Below are 21,942 nucleotides of genomic sequence, written 5' to 3'. Positions count from 1 at the left end.
AAGCAACTGGGAGGAACTGGGAGGAACTGGGCGGGACTGGGAAGAGCTGGCGCCTGGGTGGGGCCACCAGCCCCGCCCCTGTGACGTCACTTTATTGGGGCACCTGCCCCTTTAAGAGCCCGAGGGAGGCGGAGCCAGGTCCGGAGGGGAGGGGGCGGAGCGAGCGGAGCCGGCCAATCAGGCGAGGGCGACGGCCACGTGGGGGAGGAGCTTGTCCAGCTGGGCGGCGGCTTCGGGGGCGGCGGCCAAGGGCGTCCCGACCAATCGCAGGCGAGCCAGGCGGGGGCAGGCGGCCAATGGGGCCAGGTCGGAGGCGTGGCTTATGGCTGAGGGGGCGGAGTCAAGGAGGGTGTGGCACAGAGAGGCCCCGCCCACTGCAGCAAGCCCCGCCCACCAGTTCCCATTCATAAACAGCATCCATCCCACCAGGCCACGCCCACCCTTTAAGCCCCGCCCACATTTCCTATAGCCCCTCCCCTTTGTGCCAAGCCCCTCCCACCGCTCCCAGCCCCGCCCCCCACACTCTAAGCCCCGCCCCCAGGGTACGGTTGCCGTCCAATCGCAGCTCCTCCAGGCGGGGGAGGGGCGGGAGCCCCCGCAGGCTCCGCACGCGGTTCCGGGACACGTCCAGCACCTGGATCGGGGGGCGGAGCCAAACCAAAAAAAAGTCACGTGACCGCCACCACGTGACCCCTCCCACCCCCCAAAATTTAGTCACGTGACCTGCAGGCGCCGCAGCCCCCCCAGCCCCGGGGGCAGCGCCCCCAGCTCGTTCCCAGCCAGCTCCAGGCGGGTGGCGAGGGCGGCGCGCTCCAGGAGAGGAAGTGACGTCAGCGCCTGTAGGGGGCGTGGCCAGGGCATGAAGGGGCGTGGCCAATCCCTAGGGGGCGTGGTCACCCCTGGGGGGGCGTGGCCTCACCACCCAGGCAGTCATTAAGGGTGAGGTCACTTCAGGGCGTGGTGCTGAGGGGGCGGAGCTTCCATAAGCCACGCCCCCACCAAGGCCACGCCCCCTTTACCTTGTCCTGGAGGCGGAGCTCCCCAAGCCCCGCCCCCTCCCGCAGCAGCTCCAGCGCCACCTCCGCCCGCGAGGCCAGGTCGGCCACGAAGCCGCGGCGCAGCGGGTCCGCCTCCTGCTCCCAGAAAAAGGGGCGGGGCCTCGTGAGGCCACGCCCCCTTTTTTTGGGAAGCCCCTCCCTCTTTTTTGGAAGCCCCGCCCCCTCTCACCTGCAGGCAGCGCAGGCAGCGCCGCAGCTCCTCGCCGTGCTCCCGCGGCCCCAGGGCGCCCAGCAGCAGGGAAAGGGTTAACAGGCAGCCTGGGGGCGTGGCCAAAGGAAAAAAGGGGCGTGGTCACCCAGGGGGGCGTGGTCACAAAGGGGGAGGGGCTTAAAAAGGGGGCGGAGCTTACCCCGGCTGCGCGGCTCCAGCTCCAGCAGCTCCCGGCAGGCCTGGGCCAGCTCCGACAGCACCGCGGGGTCGGACACGCCCACTTCCGGCCTGGGGGCGGGGCCACGGGTCAGGGGGCGTGGCCTCAGACCAAGGGGCGTGGCCTAAACCCAATGGGCGTGGCCTGGCCCCAGGGGAGGGGCCTAACCCCAAGGCCATGGGGGTAAAGGGGCGTGGCTTATGCCAAGGGGGCGTGGCTTATTGGAAGGGGTGTGGCTTAACAGAGTGGGTGGGGCTTTATGAAAAAGGGGCGTGGCTTGATGAAAAGGGGGCGTGGCTTACCAGATCAGCTCCCGGGCCTCGATTGGCTCCTGCCACCACGCCTCAGTTTCCCCTGTTGGGTAGGGAGGGATCAGAAGGGGGGCGGAGCCATGCAAATACACCGGGGGGCGGGGCTATAAAAAGGGGGCGTGGCCTCCTACCTGGGCGGAGCGTCACGAAGTGGGCGGGGCCTCGTTGCCAGGCGACGCGGAGGCGGGCGGGGGGCGTGGCCAGGCCGGGGGGGAGGGGGCAGAGCTGGGGGGGAGGCGTCAAAAGGAGGCGGAGCCTCTGGGCTTTGACCCCGCCCACTTTTAATAAACCCCGCCCACTTTCCCCCATTGGCCCCGCCCCCCGGTGACGTCACACTTACCCAGAAGCAGCTGGGGCGGGGGCGGCCGTCGGCGGGGCGCCAGGGCCCGGGGAGGGGGCGGTCCTCGAGGGAGGCCTCCAGGGAGCCGGGGGACACCTGGGGGGCGGGGCTTATCAAAAGGGGGCGGGGCTTAATGGAAAGGGGCGTGGTTTACCAGAAAGGGGGCGTGGTTTATCAGAAGGGGGCGGGGCTTAATGGAGGAGGCTTTGCATTGCTCTCATTGTAGAATGGAAAGGGGGCGGGGCTTAAGTCATAATGGGCGTGGCTTAATGGAAAGGGGGCGTGGCTTGAAGGAAAGAGGGCGTGGCTTGACCAAGGGGGCGTGGCCTCACCAGAACGGGGCGGGAGAAGGCAGCAGCCAGCGTCCCGTCCTCCAGGTCGGCGTGGAGGCTCAGGAGGCGGGGCGGGGGCGTGGCTAAACAAATGAGGGGGCGTGGTCAGTGTGGGCGTGTCCTGCCGCTGACCACGCCCCCTTTTTTAACCCCGCCCTTACCGCGGGCCAGCAGGCAGCGCAGGTAGACCCAGGCGCTCTGGTCCTGCGGGTCGGTGAAGACGGCGTTCTGCACCAGCTCCAGCTCTGGGTTGGGTCAAAAACACACAATTGTAGTTCACAGACCCCAAAATCGCTGTTTTTTGCCCCAAAATGCTGCCACGCACCTTGCCGGAGGCGTTCCGGGGGCAGGGGCCCGTCGGCCAGCAGCCGGCCCCGGTGGTGCCAGGCCGAGAAGTTGGAGAAGTCGCGGGCCAGCAGCTGGGCCGTGAAGGCCAACTCGGCCTCCGCCGCCTCCCCGGCCTCCGCCCGGCGGTGCTCCCACGCGTGGACTGCGGGGGGAGCCCCCTCAGCGCTCCCAGTATGCACCAGTATGGACCAGTGTGAACTGGGAGGCGCTGGAAGGGCTCCCGGTTGGGTGGTAGAGGTCAAAACGGCCTCCAAGTACGGGGGTAGAGGCCCAAAAGGCAACCCAGTAAGGGTGTAGAGGCCCAAAATGGCCTCCCAGTATAGACCAGTAAGGCTATAGAGGCCCCCAAGTTCTCCCAGAATGTCCCACTATGACCCAGTATAGCTTTAAAGACCCTAAAGGGTCTCCCAGCATGGGTGTAAAGGCCCAAACAGCCTCCCAGTACAGCCCAAGACTCCCAAAATGGCCTCCCAGTTCATCCCAGTACAGCCCAGAGACCCAAAAGTATAACCCAGAATGACTTTAGAAGCCCTAAAAGTCCTCCCAGTAAGGCTTTAGAGGCCCCAAACATCCTCCCAGTATATCCCAGTATGGTTTTAGAGGCCTAAAACCCCTCCCAGTAGGGTTAGGGACACCCCAAATACCTCCCCGGTATCACCCAGTATGGCCTTAGAGACCCAAATCTCCTCCCAGTACGCCCCAGTATCACCCAGTATGGTTTCAGAAGCCTCAAACTCCTCCCAGTATCACCCTAGACACCCAAAACATCCTCCCAGTACTTCCCAGTATGGCTTTCGAGGCCTAAAACTCCTCCCAGTAGGGTTTAGGATACCCAAAATAGCCTCCCAGTACACCCCAGTATCACCCAGTATGGTTTTGGAGACCTAAAACCCCTCCCAGTATCACCCGAAAGCCCTCCCAGTATAAACCAGTTGGTTTCAAAGGCCCAAAACCTATCCCAGTATCACCAGTGCTTACTGGCCCTCCTAGCATAAACCAGCAAAGTCTTCTGAACCCAAAACTCCTCCCAGTGCATCCCAGTGTGGTTTCAGGGACTCCCAGTATGGCTCGGGACCCCCAACCCGCCCTCCCAGTGCTCCCCAGTACCACCCACTACCCCTCCCAGTCCAAACCAGTACAAACCAGTAACCCCCTACCCCCAAAATCCCCCCTCAAACCCCCTTTTTTCACCCCAACCCCCCCCCAAACCCTCCCGGATCCCCTCCTAGCGGCCCCCCAGCGCCCTCCCAGTGCCTCCCAGTACTCCCAGTGCTCCCAGTCTCACAGTTGCGGGGGTCAGCCTCCAGCAGGCGGGCGCAGAAGGCGCTCTGGGCGGCGGGGTCGGGGGGCGCGTGCCGCAGCACCCAGCGCCGGTGGTGCCAGGCCCCGTAGGATTTGGGGTTCACCCCCAGGCACCCCCCAACAAAGGCCAGCTCCCCCGGCACCCTGCGCACCAGTACGGACCAGTATAAACCAGTAGGAACCAGTACAAAGCGCTACAAACCGCTAGAAACCAGTATAAACCAGTATAAACCCCTATAGAGCAATACAGCCCCCCACACACCCTTAAAGGGTCCCCGGGGACCCCCAGTTCCCCCCCAGTATAGCCCAGTATGGCCCACTTTCCTCCCAGTACATCCCAGTTCCTTCCCAGTACACCCCAATCCCCCCATATCACCCCCAACTCCCTTCCCAGTGCCTCCCAGTATATCCCAGTGCCCCCCAATTGCCCCCATACCGCCTCCCAGTTGCTCCCAGTACCCCCGTATCCCCTCCCAGTATATCCCAGTATGTCCCAGTACACCCCAGCACCCCCCAAATCCCCCCTATACCCCCTCCCAGTATCCCCCAGTCCCCCTTAGGCCCCCTCCCAGTCCCCCCAACCCCCCCTTTCCCCCCCACCCCCTCCCAGTCCCTCCCAGTTCCCCCCAGTCCCTCCCAGTCCCCCCCAACCCCCTCCTCCCCCTCCCTCCCCTGAAGCCCCGCCCACCCCTCGAGGCCCCGCCCCCCGGCCCCGCCGCCCACCAATCGCCGCCCAGCAGCTCCAGCGCGCGCCGCCGCAGGTTCCAGCACGTGCCCACGTCGGGATTGGCCGCCAGCACCGCCCCCGTCAGCTCCACCACTTCCGCGTCCAGCTCGCCCCGCCCCCTCTGCGCCATAGGCCGGCGCGGCTCAGTGGGCGGGGCCTCGAGCCGAGACGGGGCGTCATTGGTGGAGGGGGCGGGGTTACCTTGTCAATCAGCGTCGCCATGGCGACGCGGTAGCGCCGCAGCTTCTCCTCGCGCTGCTTGCGGCGCGCGGCGTCCGGGGGGCGGAGCTTGAGGCGGCCGTGCTGCGGGGCATGCTGGGATTGGGGGGGGCGGGGGGAGCGGGGAGGGGGCTGGGGGGAACTGGGAGGGGCTGGGGGGGACTGGGAGGGACTGGGGGGTTACTGGGAGCTACTGGGAGGGATCAGAGGGGACTGGGAGGGGACTGGGAGGCACTGGGAGGAGACTGGGATGTACTGGGGGGTTACTGGGAGGCACTGGGACAGACTGGGAGGGATTGGGAGGGGGCTGGGGGATACTGGGAGGGACTGGGAAGCAACTGGGAAGGGCTAAGAGGAAACTGGGAGGCACTGGGATAGACTGGGAGGCACTGGGATGGGACTTGGAGGTGACTGGGAGGCACTGGGATAGACTGGGAGGGGCCTGGGATGGACTGGGAGGTACTGGGAAGGATAAGAAAATGACTGGGAGGATACTGGGATGTACTGGGATGGGACTGGGATGAACTGGGGCGTACTGGACGGTTACTGGGAGCTGCCTGGGAGGGACCGGAAGGCACTGGGAGCTACTGGGAGGGACTGGGGGGCTACTGGGGAGGGCTAGGGGGTGACTGGGGGGCTACTGGGAGGAACTGGGCCGTACTGGGAGGCACTGGGGCCGCGGGGCATTGTGGGCCGGACTCACCATGGCGGCGGGGAGCAGCGAGAGGCACCGGGGCCGGGAGCGGCGGCGGCGGCGGGCGCGGGGCACGCCGGGAAGGAGGCGGAACGGGGGGCGGGGCCTGGTGGAAGTGGTGAAACCTCCCCCAAGATGGCGGCCGCCACGGTGCCACCAAGATGGCGGCGGCCTGCGGCGGCGGCCATTTTGTCCCTCCCTCCGTCAGCGGCGCGGGGTGGCCGCCGCCATTTTGTGGCGCCTCCTCCTCCTCCTCCTCCTCCTCCCGTGCGCTGAAGGCCGGCGGGCGCCATGGGGGTGCGGCGGGGCCGGGGGGGCCCGGGGGGCCCGGGGCTGGAGGGCGACGTCGCCGCCTATTTCCGACGGGCTCTGGAGACGCTGCGGGAGGGGCTGAGCCCGGAGGAGCTCGGTAAAAGCGGCCGGGGGGGGCTGGGGGCTGCGGGGGGGTTCCTGAGGGGAATTGGGGGTTTTGTGAGGGGAGGAAGGGGTTAAAATGGGATTTTGGGGGGATTGAGGGTTATTTGAAGGGTTCATGAGGGGATTTAGGGGATTAGAGAGGGTCTTGGGGGCGCTGAAGCGCTTTTCAAAGCTCCAGGAGGGGATCTGGGGGCTCCGTGAGGTGATTTGAGGGGGGAGGAGCGCTCTTCTGACAGGAATTTTGGGTTTTATGAGGGAATAAAGGGGTTAAAGTGGACTTTTTGTGGGGTTGAGGGTTATTTGAGGGGTTTATGAGGGGATTTAGGGAGGTAGAGAGGGTTTTGGGGGCGTTGAAGCTCCTTTCAGAGCTCCAGGAGGGGACTTGAGGGCTCCGTGAGGTGATTTGAGGGGGGAGGGAGGCTCCTCTGACAGGAATTTGGGGTTTTATCAGGGAATAAAGGGATTAAAATGGACTTTTTGTGGGGTTGAGGCTTATTTGAGGGGTTTATGAGGGGATTTGGGGGGGTTGGAGTGGGTTTTGGCGGGGTTGAGGCTCTTTTGGGGGCTCCATGAGGGGATTTGAGTGGTTGCAAAGCTCCTCTGACAGGAATTTTGGGTTTTATGAGAGAATAAAAGGGTTAAAGTGGATTTTTTGGGGGGTTGAGACTTATTTGAGGGGTTCATGAGGGGATTTAGGGGGTTGGAGTGGGTTTTGGGGACGCTGAAGCTCCTTTCGGAGCTCCATGAGGGGATTTGAGGACTCCGTGAGGTGATTTGAGGGGGCAGGAGCGCTCCTCTGACAGGAATTTTGGGTTTTATGAGGGAATAAAGGGGTTAAAGTGGATTTTTTTGGGAGGTTGGGGGTTATTTGAGGGGTTTATGAGGAGATTTGGGGGTTGAAGAGGTTTTTCTGGGGGGTTGATGCTCTTTTGGGGGCTCCTTAATACCCATGGGGGATTTGGGCTCCTTAAGCCTTCCCTGAGGAGATCTGCGGTCTCCACGAAGTATTTTGAGTAGAAACAAATCAATTTTTAAGCAGTTTTAGCATTTTTGGAGGGATTTGTGGCTTTTAAGGGACATTTGGGGTTTGTATAGCAAAACTGGGGGGTCATTGAGGCTTTTTTTTGGGTGGATTTATGTTTTCTGAGTGTATTTCGATCACTTTGTGGGGGTATTTAAAGGACTTAGAGTTATTTAGAGGGATTTTGGGGGATTATTTAGAGGTTTTTGCTTTCTTAGAAAGTCATTTAGGGGGAAAATAGAGAAATTTGGGGTTTGTAGTGGGGTTTGAAGGAATTTTTAATAGGATTTTGCTTTGTTTGGTAGCCATTTAGGGGAAAAACAGAGAAATTTGGGCTTTTTAGTGGGATTTGAAGGAATTTTTATAGGATTCTGCTTCTTTAGGGAGTCGTTTAGAGGAAAGCTAGAGAAATTTGGGATTCTTATTGGGGTTTGAGAGTGTTTTTTTTTTAGGATTTTGTTCTCTTAGGGAGTCAGGGGAAAAATAGAGAAATTAAGGATTTTTAATGGGGATTGAAGGAATTCTTACAGGATCTTATTTCTTTAGGAAGCCATTTGGGGGGAAAACAGATAAGTTTGGGATTATTAATGGGATTTGAAGGCATTTTTATAGGATTTCCTTGTTTCGGGAGCCATTTGGGGGCGACGAATCCAACTTTTCCCCGCTAACTCCTTACAACCAAGCAGCTTAGGATATTAACGCGATATTTTATGATTCTTTTTGCTCTTTTCCAGATCTTTTTGCCCCAAACGTGTTGGAGGAGGCAGCGGCAGCGGGCGCGGGGGCGGCGCTGGACCCCAGCGGCTCGCGGCTCCTGGAGGCGCTGCTGCCCCGGGCACCGGCGGCGGCGCTGAGCCGGGTGCTGAGCCCCTTGGTGGGGGGCTTGGGGGGGCCCGCGGGGCACCCCCTGGGGGCCCGGGTGCTGGAGGCGGCCCTGAGGCGCGTCCCCGAGGTTTTGGGGTCAGAACGAGAGGTTTTGGGGCAGCTGGAGGAGGCGGTGAGGCGGCAGGCGGAGGCGGTGCGGGGCGAGGCGCTGGCGTTCGCCCGGCACCCCAACGGCAGCTTCGTGCTCAGGGCGCTGCTGAGGGCCCTGGGGGGCTGCCCCGGGGGAGGTGAGAGGGGTTTTGGGGGGAATTCAGGGGATTTTGGTTTTTTTGGGGAGTTTGGGGGGGGGTTCAGGGATTATCGGGGGGTGTTTGTGAGGTTTTAGGGGGTTATCGGGGGGCGTTTTGAGGGTACTAAGAGGTTTTGGGGTGGTTAAGGGGATTGTTGGGGGAGGTTAGGGGGTTTTGGGAAGGATTTGGGGTTTTGGGGGGGTTTGGGGGGTTTTCAGGGATTATCTGGGGGTGTTTTAGGGGGTATTGGGGGGGTTTAGGGGGGTTTGAGGGGGTTATTGGGAGGCTTTGGGGTGTTTAGGGGATTGTTGGGGGAGGTTAGGGGGTCTTTAGAGGGTTTTGGGGGGGATTTGTTTTTTTGGGGGGATTATAGGGGGAGTTTTGGGGATTATTGAGAGTGTTTTGGGGGCTTTTAGGGGATTTGGGGGTGTTTTGGGGGGATGTTGGGGTTATTTGGGGGGATTACTGGGGTTATTTTGGGGCAACATTGGGGTATTTTGGGGGTTTTAGGGCATTACTGGGGCTGTTGCAATGCAATGAAGGGTAATTAGCATTAATTAAGGACAGAACAAATTGATGGGAAGGGCAATTAATTAATTAATTCCTGCTCCCCTTAATTAACGGGAGGGGCTAATTAGGGGCAAGGCGCCGCGCTCTCACTGCTCCTTGCCCCCCCCAGACCCCCCTCAGCACCCCCCCGAGGGGGCGGAGCCTAAACGGAAAGGGGCGGAGCCAGCCCTGAAGGGGGCGGAGCCTGCACCGAAGGGGGCGGGGCCTGCACCGAAGGGGGCGGGGCTTCCCTCCTCCTTCCCCCTCCTCCTGGAGCAGCTGGCGGAGATCCTGGAGGAGAATCTGCCCTGTGAGTGGGGGGGGGGGGGGCAATTAACCCCTAATTAACCCCTAATTAACCCCTAATTACCCCCCAGACCCCTTAATTACCCCCCGACCCCACTAATTACTCTCCCAGCCCTCATAATTGCCCCCTAACCCCCCACAATTAATCCCTGACCCCCCCTAATTGCCCCCCATCCCCTAATTACCCCCCTAATTACCCCCCCTGCTAATTACCCCGCTAATTGCCCCCAGCGCTGGTGTCCCCGCCCTGCGCCAGCCTCTGTCTGCAGGCGGCGCTGGAGGCGCTGCGCCACAGCCAATCAGCTGCCTGCGCCCGCCTCTGCCAAGCCCTCATTGGCTACCTGGTGCCGCCCGGACACGCCCCCGGGGAGAGGTGAGATCCCATTGGCTGGTGCTGGGGGCGGGGCTTTGGGCAGGGGGTGGGGTTTGGGGGAAAGGGGAGGGGCTTGGAAAGAGGGGGCGGGGCTTAAGGGCTTGTTTCGGATTGGCTGGGGGGGGTGGGGGTTCTGGCTGCTTGTTTCTGATTGGTCAGTGAGTCTAACTGCCCTTTTCTGATTGGTTGGGGGCTCTGGTTGCCCGTTTCTGACTGGCTGGTTCCTCCATCTCCCCGTTTCTGATTGGCTGGTTCCTCCATCTCCCCGTTTCTGATTGGCTGGGTCCTCCATCTCCCCGTCTCTCCCCCGCAGCCCCCTGGTGTCGGCGCTGGAGGACGCTCAGCGCGGCCGCCTGGTGGAGGCGCTGTTCGGGGCCGCGGGGCCGCGGTGCCTGCGGGGCCTCTTCCGGGAGCAGCTGCGGGGCCGCCTGCTGGGCGTGGCCACCCACCGGCTGGCCAATCACGGCCTGCAGCGCCTGCTGGACCACGCCCCCCGCGATGTGGTAGGCGGGGCCTCGGCGAGCTGAATGGGAGGGGATGCGGGGAGGCTCCACCCCTTGTGGGCGGGGCCTGGTGTGGGGGGGGTGGGGCTTGGTGTGGGCGTGGCTAACGCTGGCTCCGCCCCCAGGTGGGGGAGGTGCTGGAGGAGCTGGGCCCCGCCCTGCGGCAGCCCCTGGGGCGGGGCCACCCCGGGGTGCTCACGGCCCTGGCGGGCGCCTGCCGCCGCCACCCCCCCCTGCAGCCCCTGGCCCTGCGCCGCCTCCTCGAGGTAAGCCCCGCCCCCTTTCCTACAAGCCACGCCCCCTCTCGGGAAAGCCACGCCCCTCTCGGCTAAGCCCCGCCCCCTCCTGCTCTCGTCCAATAGGCTGTCGACTGCTGGGAGCCGCCCGAGCGCCGCCGGAGCTGCCTGGGGCCACTGGGGGCGCTCAGACCCTGGGGGGGCGGGGACAGCGAGAAGGGGGCGGGGCCTGAGGTAAGGGGGCGGGACCAAGGGAAGGGGGCGGGGCTTCCTGGATCCCCTGGGTTGATCCCAGTCCCTCCCAGTCTGCCCTAATCCCCTCCCAGTCCTCTCCCAGTATATTCCAGTGCCTCTCAGTCCCCTCCCAGTCCCCCAAATCCCTACCCAGTGCCTCCCAGTCCCCTCTAATCCGATCTAAACCCTTCCCAGTCGCCCCCAGATCCACTCCCAGTATATCCCAGTCCCTTCCAGTACATCCCAGTCATCTTCCAGTATATCCTAGTGCCTCCCAGACCCCCCTCAACCCCCTCCCAATGCCTCCCAGTCTCCTCCCAGTGCCTCCCAGCGCCCCTTTTTTCCCCCCGCAGCTCTCAGTGACGGTGCCGGGCTCGCTGCTGCTCCAACACCTGCTGCACTTCTCGGACCCGGGCCTGGTGCTGGAGGCTCTGGAGGCGCTGCCCCCCCCGGCACTGGCGGCGCTGGCGCTCAGCCCCCCCGGCAGCCGCGTGTGGGACGCGCTCCTCAGCGCCCCCTCCGTGCCCCCCCGCACCCGACGCCGCCTCCTGCGCAAGCTGAAGGTACCGGCCGCCATCTTGGGGAGGGGGGGGTGTGGCCTCCTCCCCATGACCTCACTTCCTGTTCCCGGGGGCTGCCGGGCTCTCATCCCAGGGCCGTTTCCTGTCCCTCGCCTGCCACCGCAACGGCAGCCGCGTCCTCGACGCCATCTTCGCCTCTGCCTCGCCTCGTGCCTGTGCCGCCATCGCTGCCGAGCTGGGTGAGCCCCCAAAACACCCCCCAAAACGCCCCCCAGCCCTTTATCGCCCTCCCCCAACACCCCCCACCCCGTTATAACCCCCCTAACGCCCCCCCACAGCCCCCCAGCGCCCGGCGCTGCTGCGGGACCCCCACGGGCGCGGCGTGGAGCGGCGCCTCCGGCCCTGGCTGGAGGACTGAGAGCCAGCGAGTTGCCACCGCCGGGGTAGAGAGGCGTCGGGGGCGGAGCTTGGAGGAGCCGGAAGGAGGTGAGGTCACAGAGAGTGGTTTTGGGGGGTAGAAAGTTGCCCGGCTTGGTGCGGAGATCATAGAGGCGGTGGAGGACTGTAGAGTGTCGCCAAACCATGGGCGGGGCTCAAACCACTGAGATCTTGGAGGACTGAGAGGTAGAGTGTTGCCCCTCTGTGCTGCAACCATAGAGGAGCTTGGAGGACTACCAACCATAGAGCAGCCTGGAGGACCACTGGCCATAGAGGTGGTGGAAGACCAGTGACCATAGAGTTGTTGGAGGATCACCAACCATAGAGTGGCTGGTGGGCCACTAACCATAGAGTTCCTGGAGGACTGGTGACCATAGAGCTGCTGGAGGACTACCAAACCATAGAGCTCCTGGAGGACTGGTGACCATAGAGCTGCTGGAGGACTACCAAACCATAGAGCTCCTGGAGGACCGGTGACCATAGAGTTCCTGGAGGACTGAGGAGAGGACGCTACCAGGTGACGCTCTGGTGCCTCCTAGCCCAGTCTTGTCTGCTCTGTTTTTTGTATTTTATCCCTATTTTTATAAATTAACCGATTTTTTCACTTTTTCACTTCATTTTTGTGATCAGGGGGCGGGGCCAGGCGCGTTGGCTCCTCCCCCACCCCCCCCATGCCCTTCAGCAGCCATTTTGTCCCCCCCAATGAGTCCTCCAAGCCACTTCACATCTCTTTATTGGCAGATTCCAGGGAGGGGGCGGGGCTACAAGTCGGGGGGGCGGGGTTATGATCAAGGGGGCGTGGCTCAGTGCTTGTAGGCCCTGCCCCTTTGCGGGGCGCTGTCCAGGAGGCGGCGCAGGAGGGCCGAGAGGTTGAGCAGGCTCTGCCCCACGGCGCGCGTCGTGGCCGCCAGCAGCCGCAGCAGCTCCCTGGGGGAGGACGGACACAAAGGGGGGGCTCGGAGCTGCCCCACGGCGTCGCGCTATGGGGCAGGAGCCACTTATGGGGCAGGAGAGTGACCCCGCAGCCATAGGGTGGCCCCACAAGTCGGGGGGCGTTGTGTGGGGCAGGAGGAGCCCCCATGGGGCCAACGTTGACCCAGTGGAGCACAAGGAGCTGCTATGGAGCAGGACCTTTCTGTGCCCCATTGGGATCTCCATGGGGCGAGCACCCAACGGGGCCAACCCCACACCCAACCGGGGTTCCTATGGGGCAGGGGGAGCTTTTTTGGGGTTTTTGGGCACCCACCTGAGCAGGCGCTCGGGGCCCAGCCCCACCACGTCGCAGCGCAGCCCCCGCACGGCCGCCGTCACCCGCAGCCGCCCCACCAGGTCCTGGGGCCCGGCGCGCGCCAGCGCCACCGTCACCCGCGCCACCTCGTCCCCGCCCCGTGCCCCGGGGGGCTCCCACTGCCCCCCAAACGTCACCGCCTGCGGTTTTGGGGACAAAAAATATGTTTTTTTTTAGGGGCGCCAAGCACCAGAAGGGGGTTTTTGGGGTTTTTTGGGCTCACCTTCGGGGGTTCCCAGCGCTGGCCCGGCCCCAAAGCCACCAGCGGGGTGTGGGGCGGCAGCGCTCCCAAGAAGCCCTCGGTGTCCACGGCCGTGCCGTCCTCCGCCAGCACCAGCTCCACCGGCAGGGACAGGCCCAGAGCCTCGGCAGCCTGCCCCGGGGGGCAATTACGGGGTCGGGGGGGTAGTTATGGGGTCAGTGGGGCAGTTATTAGGGTCAACAGGGTGGTTATGGGGTGATTTGGTTGGGTTGTGGGGTCGATTTTTGGACCAGAGTTTGACTGGGGGGCAATTAGGGCCCTCCTGGGGGTAATTGGGAGCTTGGGGGGTAATTTTAGGGGTTCCCCAGGGGCAATTGCAGGTCGTGGGGGCAATTAAGGGGCGAATCATTTGGGTTGTGGGGTGAATTATGGGACCTGAATGCGATTTGGGGGAGCCTGGGGACAATTAGCAGGCTCCCACGGGGCAACTTGGGGTCCCGGGGGTAATTTGAGGGGTTCCCTAGGGGCAATTGTGGGTCCTGGGGGCAATTATAGGGTCGGTGGGGCAGTTTATGGGGTGATTTTTTTGGGTTGTGGGGTCAATTATGGGGTCTGAGTGCAATTTGGGGGCTCCCCAGGGGCAATTTAAGGTTCTTGGGGCAATTAGGGGCTTTGGTGGTAATTTTATGGGGTCCCCAGGAGCAATTATAGGTAATTATAGGGGGGCTTGGGGGGTAATTTCAGGTTTTGGGGGCAATTAGGGGCTTTGGGGGCAATTTTATGGGCTCCCAAGGGGCAATTGTGGGTCTTGGGGGCCAATTATGGGTCTTGGGGGTAATTAAAGGGGCCTTGGGGCAATTAGGGTGCTCCCAAGGGGGCAATTACGGGGTGTTGGGGGGTAACTGGGGGGATCCAAGGGGGGCAATTTTGGTTCTTGGGGGTAATTAGAGGGAACCTTGGGGGCAATTAGGGGTCTGGGGGGTAACTAGGGATGGGTGGGGGCAATTACTGGTGGCCTGGGGGCAATTGTGGGGGGTCCTGGGGGCAATCAGGGGGCTCCCAAGGGGGCAATTAGTGCCCCTGGGGGGCAATTACCGGGGGTCTGGGGGGTAATTAACGACCGTGGGAGTAATTAGGGGGTCCAGGGGGGTAATTAAGGCGCCCCAGGGGGCAATTAGGGGGTCCCGGGGGCAGTTGGGGCCTCACCTGCCCCCGCAGCTCCTCCAGGCCGGCCGCCAGCACCCCCCGGGGCCGCCCCCGGCGGTGGTCGCACACCCAAAATGGCCGCGGGGGCGGGGCCGGGGCGGGCCAGGCCTTGCGGGCCACCGTCCTGACAGGGGGCGGGGCGAGAAAGAAGCCACGCCTTCAAGATGGCCGCCTCTAGCGGGGCGCCGCCATCAACGTGGCGGCTCCCGGTGTCACGGCGCCTCCCCCCCAAAATGGCGGCGCCCACTCATAATGGCCGCCGCCACACCCAAGATGGCGGCTCCCACCCGACCCCATAGCCCCCGCCCAAGATGGCGCCGCCCTCTTCGCCTCCAATCCAAGATGGCGCCGCCCATGCCCCCTCCGCCGCCGCTGCCCCCGGGCCGCTCCCCGCGCTCACCGCAGCACCTCCATGGCCGGGGGGGTCCCGGAGGGTCCCGGGGGGGTTTCGGGGGTCCCCGGGGGGGTCCCTGGGGGTTTCCCGGTGCTTCCGGGCCCCGCGCTGCGGGCGGGGAGGCCTCGGGCGGGCTCCGGGGCCGACTGCGAGGCCTGGGGGCGGGGCGCAGCTTAAGAGCGGGGCTCGCAGCCAATCAGCGGCGCGCATGCAAATGAGCGAGGGGGCGGAGGGGAAGCGCCTGTCAATCACGCGCCGGTCCTCGCTTCCCATTGGCCGCCTCGGTGTCACGTGGGGCTGGGGGCCAAAATGGCGGCGCCCATGGCCGCGCGGCGGCTGCTGCGGGCCCCGTGGGGGGCGCGGGGAGCGGCGGGGCGCAAGGCATGGCGGGAAGGGGGCGGGGCCTGGGGGCCTATGGGGTCCCTATGGGGGGCTCTGGGGGGGCCCTGTAGGGGCTGGGGGGGTCCCTGTAGGGTCCCTGTGGGGATTTGGGGGGATTTTGGGGAGTCCCTATAGGGTCTGGGGGGTCCTTATGGGGTCTATGGGGTCCCTATGGGGCTCTGGGGGGTTGTGGGGGGTCCCTATAGTGCCTGGGGTTCCCTATGGGGGTCCCTATAGGGCTCTATGGGGTCTCTATAGGGGCTGGGGGGGTCCCTATAGGGATTTGGGGGGGGTTTGGGGGGTCCCTATAGCGTCTGCGGGGTCCTTATGGGGCATATGGGGTCCCTATAGGGGCTGAGGGGGTCCCTATAGGGCTCTAGGGGGTCCCTATGGGGCTCTGGGGGGTTGTGGGGGGTCCCTATAGTGCCTGGGGTTCCCTATGGGGGTCCCTATTGGGCTCTATGGGGTCTCTATAGGGGCTGGGGGGGGTCCCTATAGGGTCCCTGTGGTGCTCTGGGGGGGTTTATGGGGTCCCTATGGGACCTATGGGGTCCCTATAGGGCCTGGGGGGTCCCCGTGGGCCTGGGGGGTCCCTGCGGTTCTGTAGGGCCCCCTGTAGGGCCCCGCTGACCCCGTCCCTGCAGCACGCGGGGGCCGTGCACCCCGGGGCCCTGCAGCTGCCCCCGGCCCTGGCACGGGCGGCGAAGATCCTGCTGCAGGAGGGAGGTATGGGGGATATGGGGGGGCTATGGGGGGCTATGGGGGGTATGGGGGGGCTATGGGGGGCTATGGGGGGGCTATGGGGGGCTGTGGGGGATATGGGGGGGCTGTGGGGGGTTATAGGGGATCTATAGGGGGTCATAGGGGATCTATAGGGGGGTTACAGGAGCTGTTTTGGGGGTTATAGGAGGGTTATAGGGGCTGTAGGGGATTATACGCAGGTTATAAGGGGGCTACAGGGGATCTATAGGGGATCCGTAGGGGCTATAGGGGATCTGTAGGGGGGTTATAGGGGCTGGGGGGGAGCTATAGGGGGTCTGTAGGAGGTCTATAGGGAATCTATAGGGGTTCTAGGAGCTCCATAGGGGCCATATAGGGGATCCATAGGGACCATGTAAGGGTTATAAGGGACCTATAGGGGCTTATAGGGGATCTATAGGGGTCTATAGGGCCGTGCTGACCCCCTTTTCCCCCCCTTTTCCCCCCCTTTCCCCTATAGGCTGGAGCCGGGAGCAGGCGGAGGCGCTGAGGCTGCGGCTGTGGGGGCGGCGCCCCCCCGGTGAGCGGGGCGGTGACGTCATCGGGGGGGTGATGATGTCATCAACGGGAGCGGTGACGTCACCCCCACCCCTTCCCCATATCCCCTATAGACGTCTGTGGGTCCCCGGGGGCTTCGGGAGCCAGGAAGCGGAGCCGGAGCCCGGAGCCCGAAGTGAGGTGCCCGGGGGGGGCCCTATAGGGGCGGGGGGACCCTATAGAGACCCTAAAAGGGGGTTTTGGGGCCCTATGGGGGGTTTTGGGGCCCTATAGGGGCGTGTGGGGTCCCACAGGGGCCCTATAGCCCCTATAGGGCCCCCCTTTCCCCCCCAGGGTCACGGCGGAGGCGGCTCGGGGCTACCTGGTGGCTCGGCTGGCGCGGGACTACGCGGCCGCGGGGCGGGCGCTGAGTGAGGTTGGGGCCGTTTTGGGGCCATTTTGGGCCGTTCTGGCCAATTTTGTGTTTTTTTTTGGGGGGGTTTTGGGGCTGACCCCGCTTCCCCCCCCCCAGATCCAGGCCCGAGCCCCCGACTTCGCCCCCAGGACCCTGCTGGACTTCGGCTCCGGGCTGGGGGCCGCGTGCTGGTGAGGGGCTATAGGGGGTCTATAGGGGCTGGGTGGTCCCCTATAGGGGTTTGGGGGGGGTCTGTTGGGTTTTGGGGGGGGTCTGGGGGGGGATCCATGGGGTCTGTCCCCTATAGGGCGGCGCAGGGCGTGTGGGGCCGCAGCCTGCAGCAGTTCGTCTGCGTGGAGCCCAGCGAGGCCCTGAGGGAGCTGGCGGAGCGCCTGCGCCACGGTACGGGCAGGGATTTTTGGGGCGAATTCCGGCGGTTTTGGGCAATTTGGGGCGGTTTTGGGTCGCTACGGGGGAATTTTGGGGGGATTTGGGGAGGTTTAGGGTGGCTGGGGGGGATTTGGGGCATTTTGGGGGATTTGGAGCAATTTTAGGGGGGGATTGAAGGGATTAGGGACAATTTTGGGGGGATTAGGGGCAATTTTGGGGAGATTTGGGGAAATTTAGTCTCTCTATGGGGGATTTGGGGGGATTTAAGGGGATTTGGGGCATTTTGGAGAGATTTAGGGCAATTTTAGGGGATTTTGAGGGGACTTTGAGCAAATTTGGGGGGATTTGGGGAATTTTGGGGGGGGCTGGGGTGAATTTGGGGCAATTTGGGGCAATTTTAGGGGGGATTTGGGCCCCTTTAAGGCCCTTTGGGGGCGGGGCCCTGACCCCCCTTTTGCCCCGCCCACAGGGGGCGGAGCCACGCCAGGCCCCGCCCACTTCGGCCCCGTCTTCCTCCGCCCCCTGCTCCCACCTGGCCCCCAGGTGAGCCCCTCCCCTCCGGGGGCGGGGCCAAGCGTGGCCACGCCCCTCTCCTTCAAGCCCCGCCCCCTCCCCGCTGCCCCCAAGCCCCTCGTGGCCCCGCCCCTGACCACGCCCCTCTGTCTTGGCGCCGCCCCCTAGGCCCAGTGGGAGCTCGTGATTGGTCGGCGCGCCCTGGAGGGGCTGAGGGGGCGGGGCCAGAGGGCCCAGGCCCTGCGGGGGCTGTGGGGGAGGACGGGGGGCGTCCTGGTGAGGGGGGGGGAGGGGGATTTTTGGGGTGAATTCGGGGGATTTTGGGGTTTGGGGGGGGTTGGGAGGGGGCTGGGGGGGGTTTGGGGAAGGGATTGGAGGGGTTAAGGGAGGTTTTGGGGGGCATTTTGGTCGATTTTGGGGCATTTTGGGGGAATTTTGGGGCTTTTGAGGAAAATTTGGGGTCATTGGGGGAGATTTGGGGGCACTTGATGGGGTTAAGGGGGCGTTTTGGGGGGTTTAGGGGGGATTTGGGGGGGGTCTGGGGGCATTGGGGAGGCTTTGGGGCCATTTTGGGGCCAATTGGGGGGAATTTAATTCATTTTGGGGGGGTTTGGGGTCATTTTGGGGCATTGAGGGAGGATTGGGGGGAGCCTGGGGGGAATTTGGGGGGGGCTGGAGGGGATTTGGGGGGCTCTTGGGGTCATTTGGGGAGGTTGGGGGACATTTGGGGGGATTTGGGGGATTTGGGGTCATTTTGGGGGATTTTGGGGTGGATTTGGGGTCACTGGGGGGGTTATAGGGTGCCCCCCCCCAGGTGCTGTTGGAGAACGGGACCCGCGCCGGGCACCGGGCGCTGATGGAGGCACGGGAGGAGCTGCTGCAGGTGGGTGACGTCATCAGTGACATCATCGGTGACATCACCAACCCGCCATGACATCATCGATGACGTCACCAACATTTTATCTTCCCTTCTCCCCCAAAAAAGGGACCTGATGCTGACAGCGTGGAGATCTTTGCCCCGGTGAGCGCCCCCAGGATGTCCCCTGTCCCCTCCCAGTCCCTCCCAGTTCGTCCCAGTTCCTCCCAGTATCCCCCAGTACCACCCCCGTGATGTCCCCGCAGTGTCCCCACCGCCTGCCCTGTCCCCGCCTGAGCCAGGGCCGGGCCTGCGCCTTCGCCCAGAGCTTCTGGCCCCTGCCGCTGTCGGGGGTGAGCACTGGGATATACTGGGATATACTGGGATGGGCTGGGAGGGCACTGGGATGTATTAAGATGGACTTGGGAGGCACTGGGACATACTGGGATGGGCTGGGATGGAGTGGGGGGGCACTGGGACGGGCTGGGGAGGCACTGGGACATACTGGGATGTACTGAGGGGGCACTGGGATGTGTTGGGGGGGACCCTGGGACGTACTGGGACATACTGGTTTATACTGGTTTGTACTGGGACCCACGCGTTTCTCCCCCATGCCAGAACCCCTCTGCCCCTGAGCGGGAGCTGGTGTCCTTCCTGGTGGTGCGGAGGCGCGGGAGCGCCCTGACGTCACCGGGGGACCCCGTGACATCACCGCCCGACCCCGTGACGTCGCCGCCCGACCCGATGACGTCACCGCCGGGGGGCTGGGCCCGGGTGACCGCCCCCGTCCGCCCCCGCCCCCGCCACGTCTCCCTGTCCCTCTGCTGCCCTGACGGGGCCCAGCGGCGCCTGGCGGTGACGGCGGCCCGGCACGGCCGGTAGGTGCGGTGTGACGTCACCGATGACGTCATAACCCCGAGGGACACGCCCCCTCAGTGACGTCATCCCGCAGGTCCCTCTACCGCCAGGCCCGGGCCAGCCGCTGGGGCGACCTCCTGCCCTTCCCCGGCGGGGGGGGGGGCAGCCAATGGGAAGGGAGAACGGCGGTGACGTCACTGGGGTGAGTGACACCGGCCCGCGTGACGTCACGCTGCGTGACGTCACCCCCGATGGAAATACACAAAGGGCGGGGGTTGAGCCGCACGGGGACTACAACTCCCAGCAGCCCTTGCGGGCACAGCGCGCAGGCGCCGCCCCCTCCACTTCCGCTTCCGCCTTCTTCTCCCCCCTTCTCTCTCCTCGCCGCCGCCGCCATGTTCCTGCAGTACTACCACAACGAGCGGGGCGAGCGCGTCTACACCCTGAAGGTACCGGGGGGGCTCCGGGAGGGCTCCGGGGGGGCTCCGCGGCTCGGCCCCGGCCTCACGGCTCCTCGCTGTCCCCGCAGAAGACGTCCCCGGCCGGCAGCCCGACCTTCTCGGCGCACCCCGCCCGCTTCTCCCCCGACGACCGCTTCTCGCGGCACCGTCTGGTCCTCAAGCGCCGCTTCGGCGTCCTGCTCACCCAGCAGCCGCGCCCGCTGCTCTGAGCCGGGAGCGGCACCGGGAGCGGCACCGGGAGCTCCCCCCCCTCCCCGCCCCGTAACCCCCAACCGGCGGACCCGGCGCTAGGACCCGGCGCTAGGACCCGGGGGAGTCCCCGCGCCGCCGCCTCCATTCAATAAAATGCGTTTTTCCCACGCTGCGCCCGCGTGCTCTACGGGGAGGGCGTGGCTTCCGCCAGGCCACGCCCCCTTCCCTCTGCTCCCATTCATGGCTCCGCGTTGGCCCCGCCCCCTCGCTCCCGGCCACGCCCCTGCGGCACCCCCGCCCCTGCCGCAGCGGGGGGCGTGGCCTCGCCGCCCTTAGCCCCGCCCCCTCCCCCGGTGCCTCAGCCCCTCACGTCAGCGGCGGCCCCGAAATCGGCGCTTTTCGGCCCAAAACCGTACGCTACAGGGGGGAGGGGGGGCTGGGCCCCGTGGAGCGGGTGGTTGGGGTAAAAATGCGGGGTTTGGGGCCCCAAATTGTGCCTTTTGGACCCCAAATGGGGTGTTTGGACCCAAAATTGTGGCTTTTGGACCCAAAATGGGGTGTTTGGTCCCCGCATTCCATCTTCTGGACCCAAAATGGGAGGTTCGGGGGGCGGGTTTGTGGGGTTGGGCTTGAAAAAAGGGGGTTTGGCCCCAAAATAACCCTTCCTCTACCCCGGCTGTGGCGCTGTGGATGTGGCGGGCCCCAAAACAGCGGGATTTTGCCCCAAAATGCAGCATGAGGAGGCCCCGAAGGAGGGTTGGGGTGCTGGGAGGGGGGTGTCAGGTCCCAAAATGCCACTTTTTCACCCCAAAAAGGGCACCGGGGTGCTGCAGGGAGGGGCAGGCGTCTCCCCAGAGGGGTCAGTGCCCAAATTTGATTTTTTTCTGCAAAAATTGCGTTGTTCTCCCCAGACAAAATGCTCTTCTTTTCCTTAAAAGTGTTTTTTATCTCAACATTGTTGGTTGTGAGGGCGGTTTAAAACTTTTTCACCCAAAATTGCCTTAATTTTTGAGGAAGGGTTATTTTTCCTCAGCTCTTTCCTCTCAAACAGGAGCTTTAATCCCTCAAAATGTTCCTTTTTTTCCCTCAAAAAGGGTTTTTGACATCAAAACCTCGCGGTTTTCCTTCAAAAAGGGTGATTTTTAACCCTCCAAATTCTTTTCCTCAAAATACGACATTTTCTCCTCAAAATGGGATCTTTCTCTTCAAAAACTGACATATTCCCTCAAAACTGGGCTTTTTTCCTGAAAAACTGACATTTTTCTCTCAAAAACTGATATTTTTCCCTCAAAAAGTGACATTTTTCCCTCAAAAGTGGGCTCTTTCTCCTCAGAAACTGACATTTTTCCTTCCAAATTGGGTCTTTTACCTTCAAAAAAATGACATTTACCCCTACAAATTGGGTCTTTTTCCCTCAAAACTGACATTATCCCCTCAAAAAACTGACTTTTTCCGCTCAAAAACTGCAAATTTCCCTCAAAACTGGGCTCTTTCCCCTCAAAAACTGACTTTTTTGTCTCAGAAAGCGACATTTTCCCTCAAAAGCAAGCTCTTTCTCTTCAGAAATTGACATTCTTACCTCCAAATTGGGTCTTTTTCCCTCAAAACCGACGTTTTCTTCTCAACACCAGGCCTTTTCCCCTCAAAAAGGGACATTTTCCCTCAAAAGTGAGCCTTTTGTCCTCAAAAACTGACATTTTTCCCTCCAAATTGTGACTTTTCCCCTCAAAACTGACATTTCTCTTCAAAACCGGCTCTTTCCCCTCAAAAAGTGACATTTTCCCTCAAAAGCGGGCCCTTTTTCCCCAGAAACGATCATTTTTTCCTTCCAAATTGTGTCTTTTTCCTCAAAACCTGGTATTTTCCCTCAAAAGTGGGCCCTTTCTCCTCAGAAACTGACCTTTTTCCCTCCAAATTGGGTCTTTTTCCTCACAACTGACATTTTTTCCCTCAAAAAACTGACTTTTTCCTCTCAAAACCTTCCATTTTCCCTCAAAACTGGGCTCTTTCTCCTCAAAAACCGTCATTTTCCCCTCCAAATCGTGTCTTTTCCCCTCAAAAGCTCGGATTTCCCCCCAAAACCGCTTCCCCCCCCCCCCAACCTAACGCTCCCCCCCCTTCTCCCCCTCCCTCCCCCC

General features: G+C 63.0%; 5 protein-coding genes and 1 long non-coding RNA gene across 13 annotated transcripts; 4 read left to right on the top strand and 2 right to left on the bottom strand.

The window, feature by feature from the left end:
- Window positions 1-17: 17 nt before the first annotated feature.
- RABGGTA (Rab geranylgeranyltransferase subunit alpha) lies at window positions 18-5,846 on the bottom strand. 2 transcript variants are annotated; one of them, XM_068664568.1, is made up of 16 exons: window positions 5,709-5,846; window positions 4,988-5,089; window positions 4,783-4,907; window positions 4,043-4,203; window positions 2,735-2,899; window positions 2,571-2,654; window positions 2,410-2,492; window positions 2,078-2,173; window positions 1,869-1,962; window positions 1,729-1,780; window positions 1,409-1,497; window positions 1,228-1,316; window positions 1,020-1,133; window positions 724-837; window positions 547-634; window positions 18-326 (listed from the first exon to the last, which is right to left on the bottom strand). In XM_068664568.1, the coding sequence occupies exons 1-16, from the start codon at window positions 5,709-5,711 to the stop codon at window positions 178-180; spliced, it is 1,608 nt and encodes a 535-aa protein (XP_068520669.1). In that variant the 5' UTR covers window positions 5,712-5,846; the 3' UTR covers window positions 18-177. The 2 variants fall into 2 exon arrangements, with proteins under 2 accessions (XP_068520669.1, XP_068520670.1); XM_068664569.1 differs by lacking the exons at window positions 724-837; window positions 1,020-1,133.
- Window positions 2,892-3,436, top strand: LOC137846574 (uncharacterized). The gene is made up of 3 exons (XR_011090553.1): window positions 2,892-3,025; window positions 3,057-3,159; window positions 3,296-3,436. It is a non-coding gene; the product is annotated as an uncharacterized lncRNA (long non-coding RNA).
- Window positions 5,750-12,016, top strand: NOP9 (NOP9 nucleolar protein). 5 transcript variants are annotated; one of them, XR_011090550.1, is made up of 11 exons: window positions 5,750-6,108; window positions 7,872-8,249; window positions 8,932-9,111; window positions 9,339-9,480; window positions 9,794-9,983; window positions 10,109-10,249; window positions 10,346-10,453; window positions 10,807-11,016; window positions 11,108-11,213; window positions 11,313-11,460; window positions 11,764-12,016. XR_011090550.1 is itself a non-coding variant. In XM_068664566.1 (10 exons), exons 1-10 carry the CDS (start codon window positions 5,991-5,993, stop codon window positions 11,390-11,392), a joined length of 1,653 nt encoding a protein of 550 aa, XP_068520667.1. In that variant the 5' UTR covers window positions 5,750-5,990; the 3' UTR covers window positions 11,393-12,016. The 5 variants fall into 5 exon arrangements, 2 of the variants coding, with proteins under 2 accessions (XP_068520667.1, XP_068520668.1); XR_011090549.1 differs by having other exon boundaries at window positions 11,659-12,016; XR_011090548.1 differs by having other exon boundaries at window positions 11,632-12,016.
- A 111-nt stretch (window positions 12,017-12,127) lies between these two features.
- Window positions 12,128-14,775, bottom strand: CIDEB (cell death inducing DFFA like effector b). Of its 3 annotated transcripts, XM_068664573.1 has the most exons (5): window positions 14,509-14,655; window positions 14,109-14,232; window positions 12,924-13,073; window positions 12,659-12,840; window positions 12,128-12,339 (listed from the first exon to the last, which is right to left on the bottom strand). In XM_068664573.1, the coding sequence occupies exons 1-5, from the start codon at window positions 14,520-14,522 to the stop codon at window positions 12,216-12,218; spliced, it is 594 nt and encodes a 197-aa protein (XP_068520674.1). In that variant the 5' UTR covers window positions 14,523-14,655; the 3' UTR covers window positions 12,128-12,215. The 3 variants fall into 3 exon arrangements, with proteins under 3 accessions (XP_068520674.1, XP_068520673.1, XP_068520675.1); XM_068664572.1 differs by lacking the exon at window positions 14,109-14,232 and having other exon boundaries at window positions 14,509-14,775; XM_068664574.1 differs by lacking the exons at window positions 12,924-13,073; window positions 14,109-14,232 and having other exon boundaries at window positions 14,509-14,775.
- Window positions 14,750-18,939, top strand: LOC137846571 (putative cuticle collagen 91). Its single transcript, XM_068664575.1, has 12 exons — window positions 14,750-14,883; window positions 15,528-15,609; window positions 16,103-16,162; window positions 16,254-16,320; window positions 16,474-16,555; window positions 16,842-16,936; window positions 17,394-17,467; window positions 17,606-17,713; window positions 18,252-18,320; window positions 18,423-18,458; window positions 18,560-18,646; window positions 18,912-18,939. The coding sequence occupies exons 1-10, from the start codon at window positions 14,812-14,814 to the stop codon at window positions 18,428-18,430; spliced, it is 717 nt and encodes a 238-aa protein (XP_068520676.1). The 5' UTR covers window positions 14,750-14,811; the 3' UTR covers window positions 18,431-18,458; window positions 18,560-18,646; window positions 18,912-18,939.
- A 434-nt stretch (window positions 18,940-19,373) lies between these two features.
- NOP10 (NOP10 ribonucleoprotein) lies at window positions 19,374-19,971 on the top strand. The gene is made up of 2 exons (XM_068664576.1): window positions 19,374-19,600; window positions 19,681-19,971. The coding sequence occupies exons 1-2, from the start codon at window positions 19,403-19,405 to the stop codon at window positions 19,819-19,821; spliced, it is 339 nt and encodes a 112-aa protein (XP_068520677.1). The 5' UTR covers window positions 19,374-19,402; the 3' UTR covers window positions 19,822-19,971.
- The last annotated feature ends 1,971 nt before the right edge of the window (window positions 19,972-21,942 follow it).

The sequence above is a fragment of the Anas acuta genome, chromosome 33, assembly GCF_963932015.1.
Source record: "Anas acuta chromosome 33, bAnaAcu1.1, whole genome shotgun sequence".
Classification (NCBI taxonomy): domain Eukaryota; kingdom Metazoa; phylum Chordata; class Aves; order Anseriformes; family Anatidae; genus Anas; species Anas acuta.
This window is presented reverse-complemented; position numbering and strand designations above follow the sequence as displayed.

Coding starts and splice junctions, on each gene's coding strand:
- RABGGTA (XM_068664568.1), bottom strand. Junction 4,908..4,987: donor TGGCGACGCTGATTGACAAG/GTAACCCCGCCC, acceptor CCTATGGCGCAG/AGGGGGCGGGGCGAGCTGGA. Junction 1,781..1,868: donor CTTCGTGACGCTCCGCCCAG/GTAGGAGGCCAC, acceptor CCTACCCAACAG/GGGAAACTGAGGCGTGGTGG.
- NOP9 (XM_068664566.1), top strand. CDS start 5,991: ATGGGGGTGCGGCGGGGCCGGGGGGGCCCGGGGGGCCCGGGGCTGGAG. Junction 6,109..7,871: donor GCTGAGCCCGGAGGAGCTCG/GTAAAAGCGGCC, acceptor GCTCTTTTCCAG/ATCTTTTTGCCCCAAACGTG. Junction 10,250..10,345: donor CCCTGCGCCGCCTCCTCGAG/GTAAGCCCCGCC, acceptor CTCGTCCAATAG/GCTGTCGACTGCTGGGAGCC.
- CIDEB (XM_068664572.1), bottom strand. CDS start 14,775: ATGGGAAGCGAGGACCGGCGCGTGATTGACAGGCGCTTCCCCTCCGCC. Junction 13,074..14,508: donor CCGGCCATGGAGGTGCTGCG/GTGAGCGCGGGG, acceptor CCCCCGGGGCAG/GCTGCCGAGGCTCTGGGCCT. Junction 12,841..12,923: donor AGCGCTGGGAACCCCCGAAG/GTGAGCCCAAAA, acceptor CCAAAACCGCAG/GCGGTGACGTTTGGGGGGCA.
- LOC137846571 (XM_068664575.1), top strand. CDS start 14,812: ATGGCGGCGCCCATGGCCGCGCGGCGGCTGCTGCGGGCCCCGTGGGGG. Junction 16,556..16,841: donor CGGGGCGGGCGCTGAGTGAG/GTTGGGGCCGTT, acceptor TGTCCCCTATAG/GGCGGCGCAGGGCGTGTGGG. Junction 17,468..17,605: donor TGCTCCCACCTGGCCCCCAG/GTGAGCCCCTCC, acceptor GCCGCCCCCTAG/GCCCAGTGGGAGCTCGTGAT.
- NOP10 (XM_068664576.1), top strand. CDS start 19,403: ATGGAAATACACAAAGGGCGGGGGTTGAGCCGCACGGGGACTACAACT. Junction 19,601..19,680: donor AGCGCGTCTACACCCTGAAG/GTACCGGGGGGG, acceptor CTGTCCCCGCAG/AAGACGTCCCCGGCCGGCAG.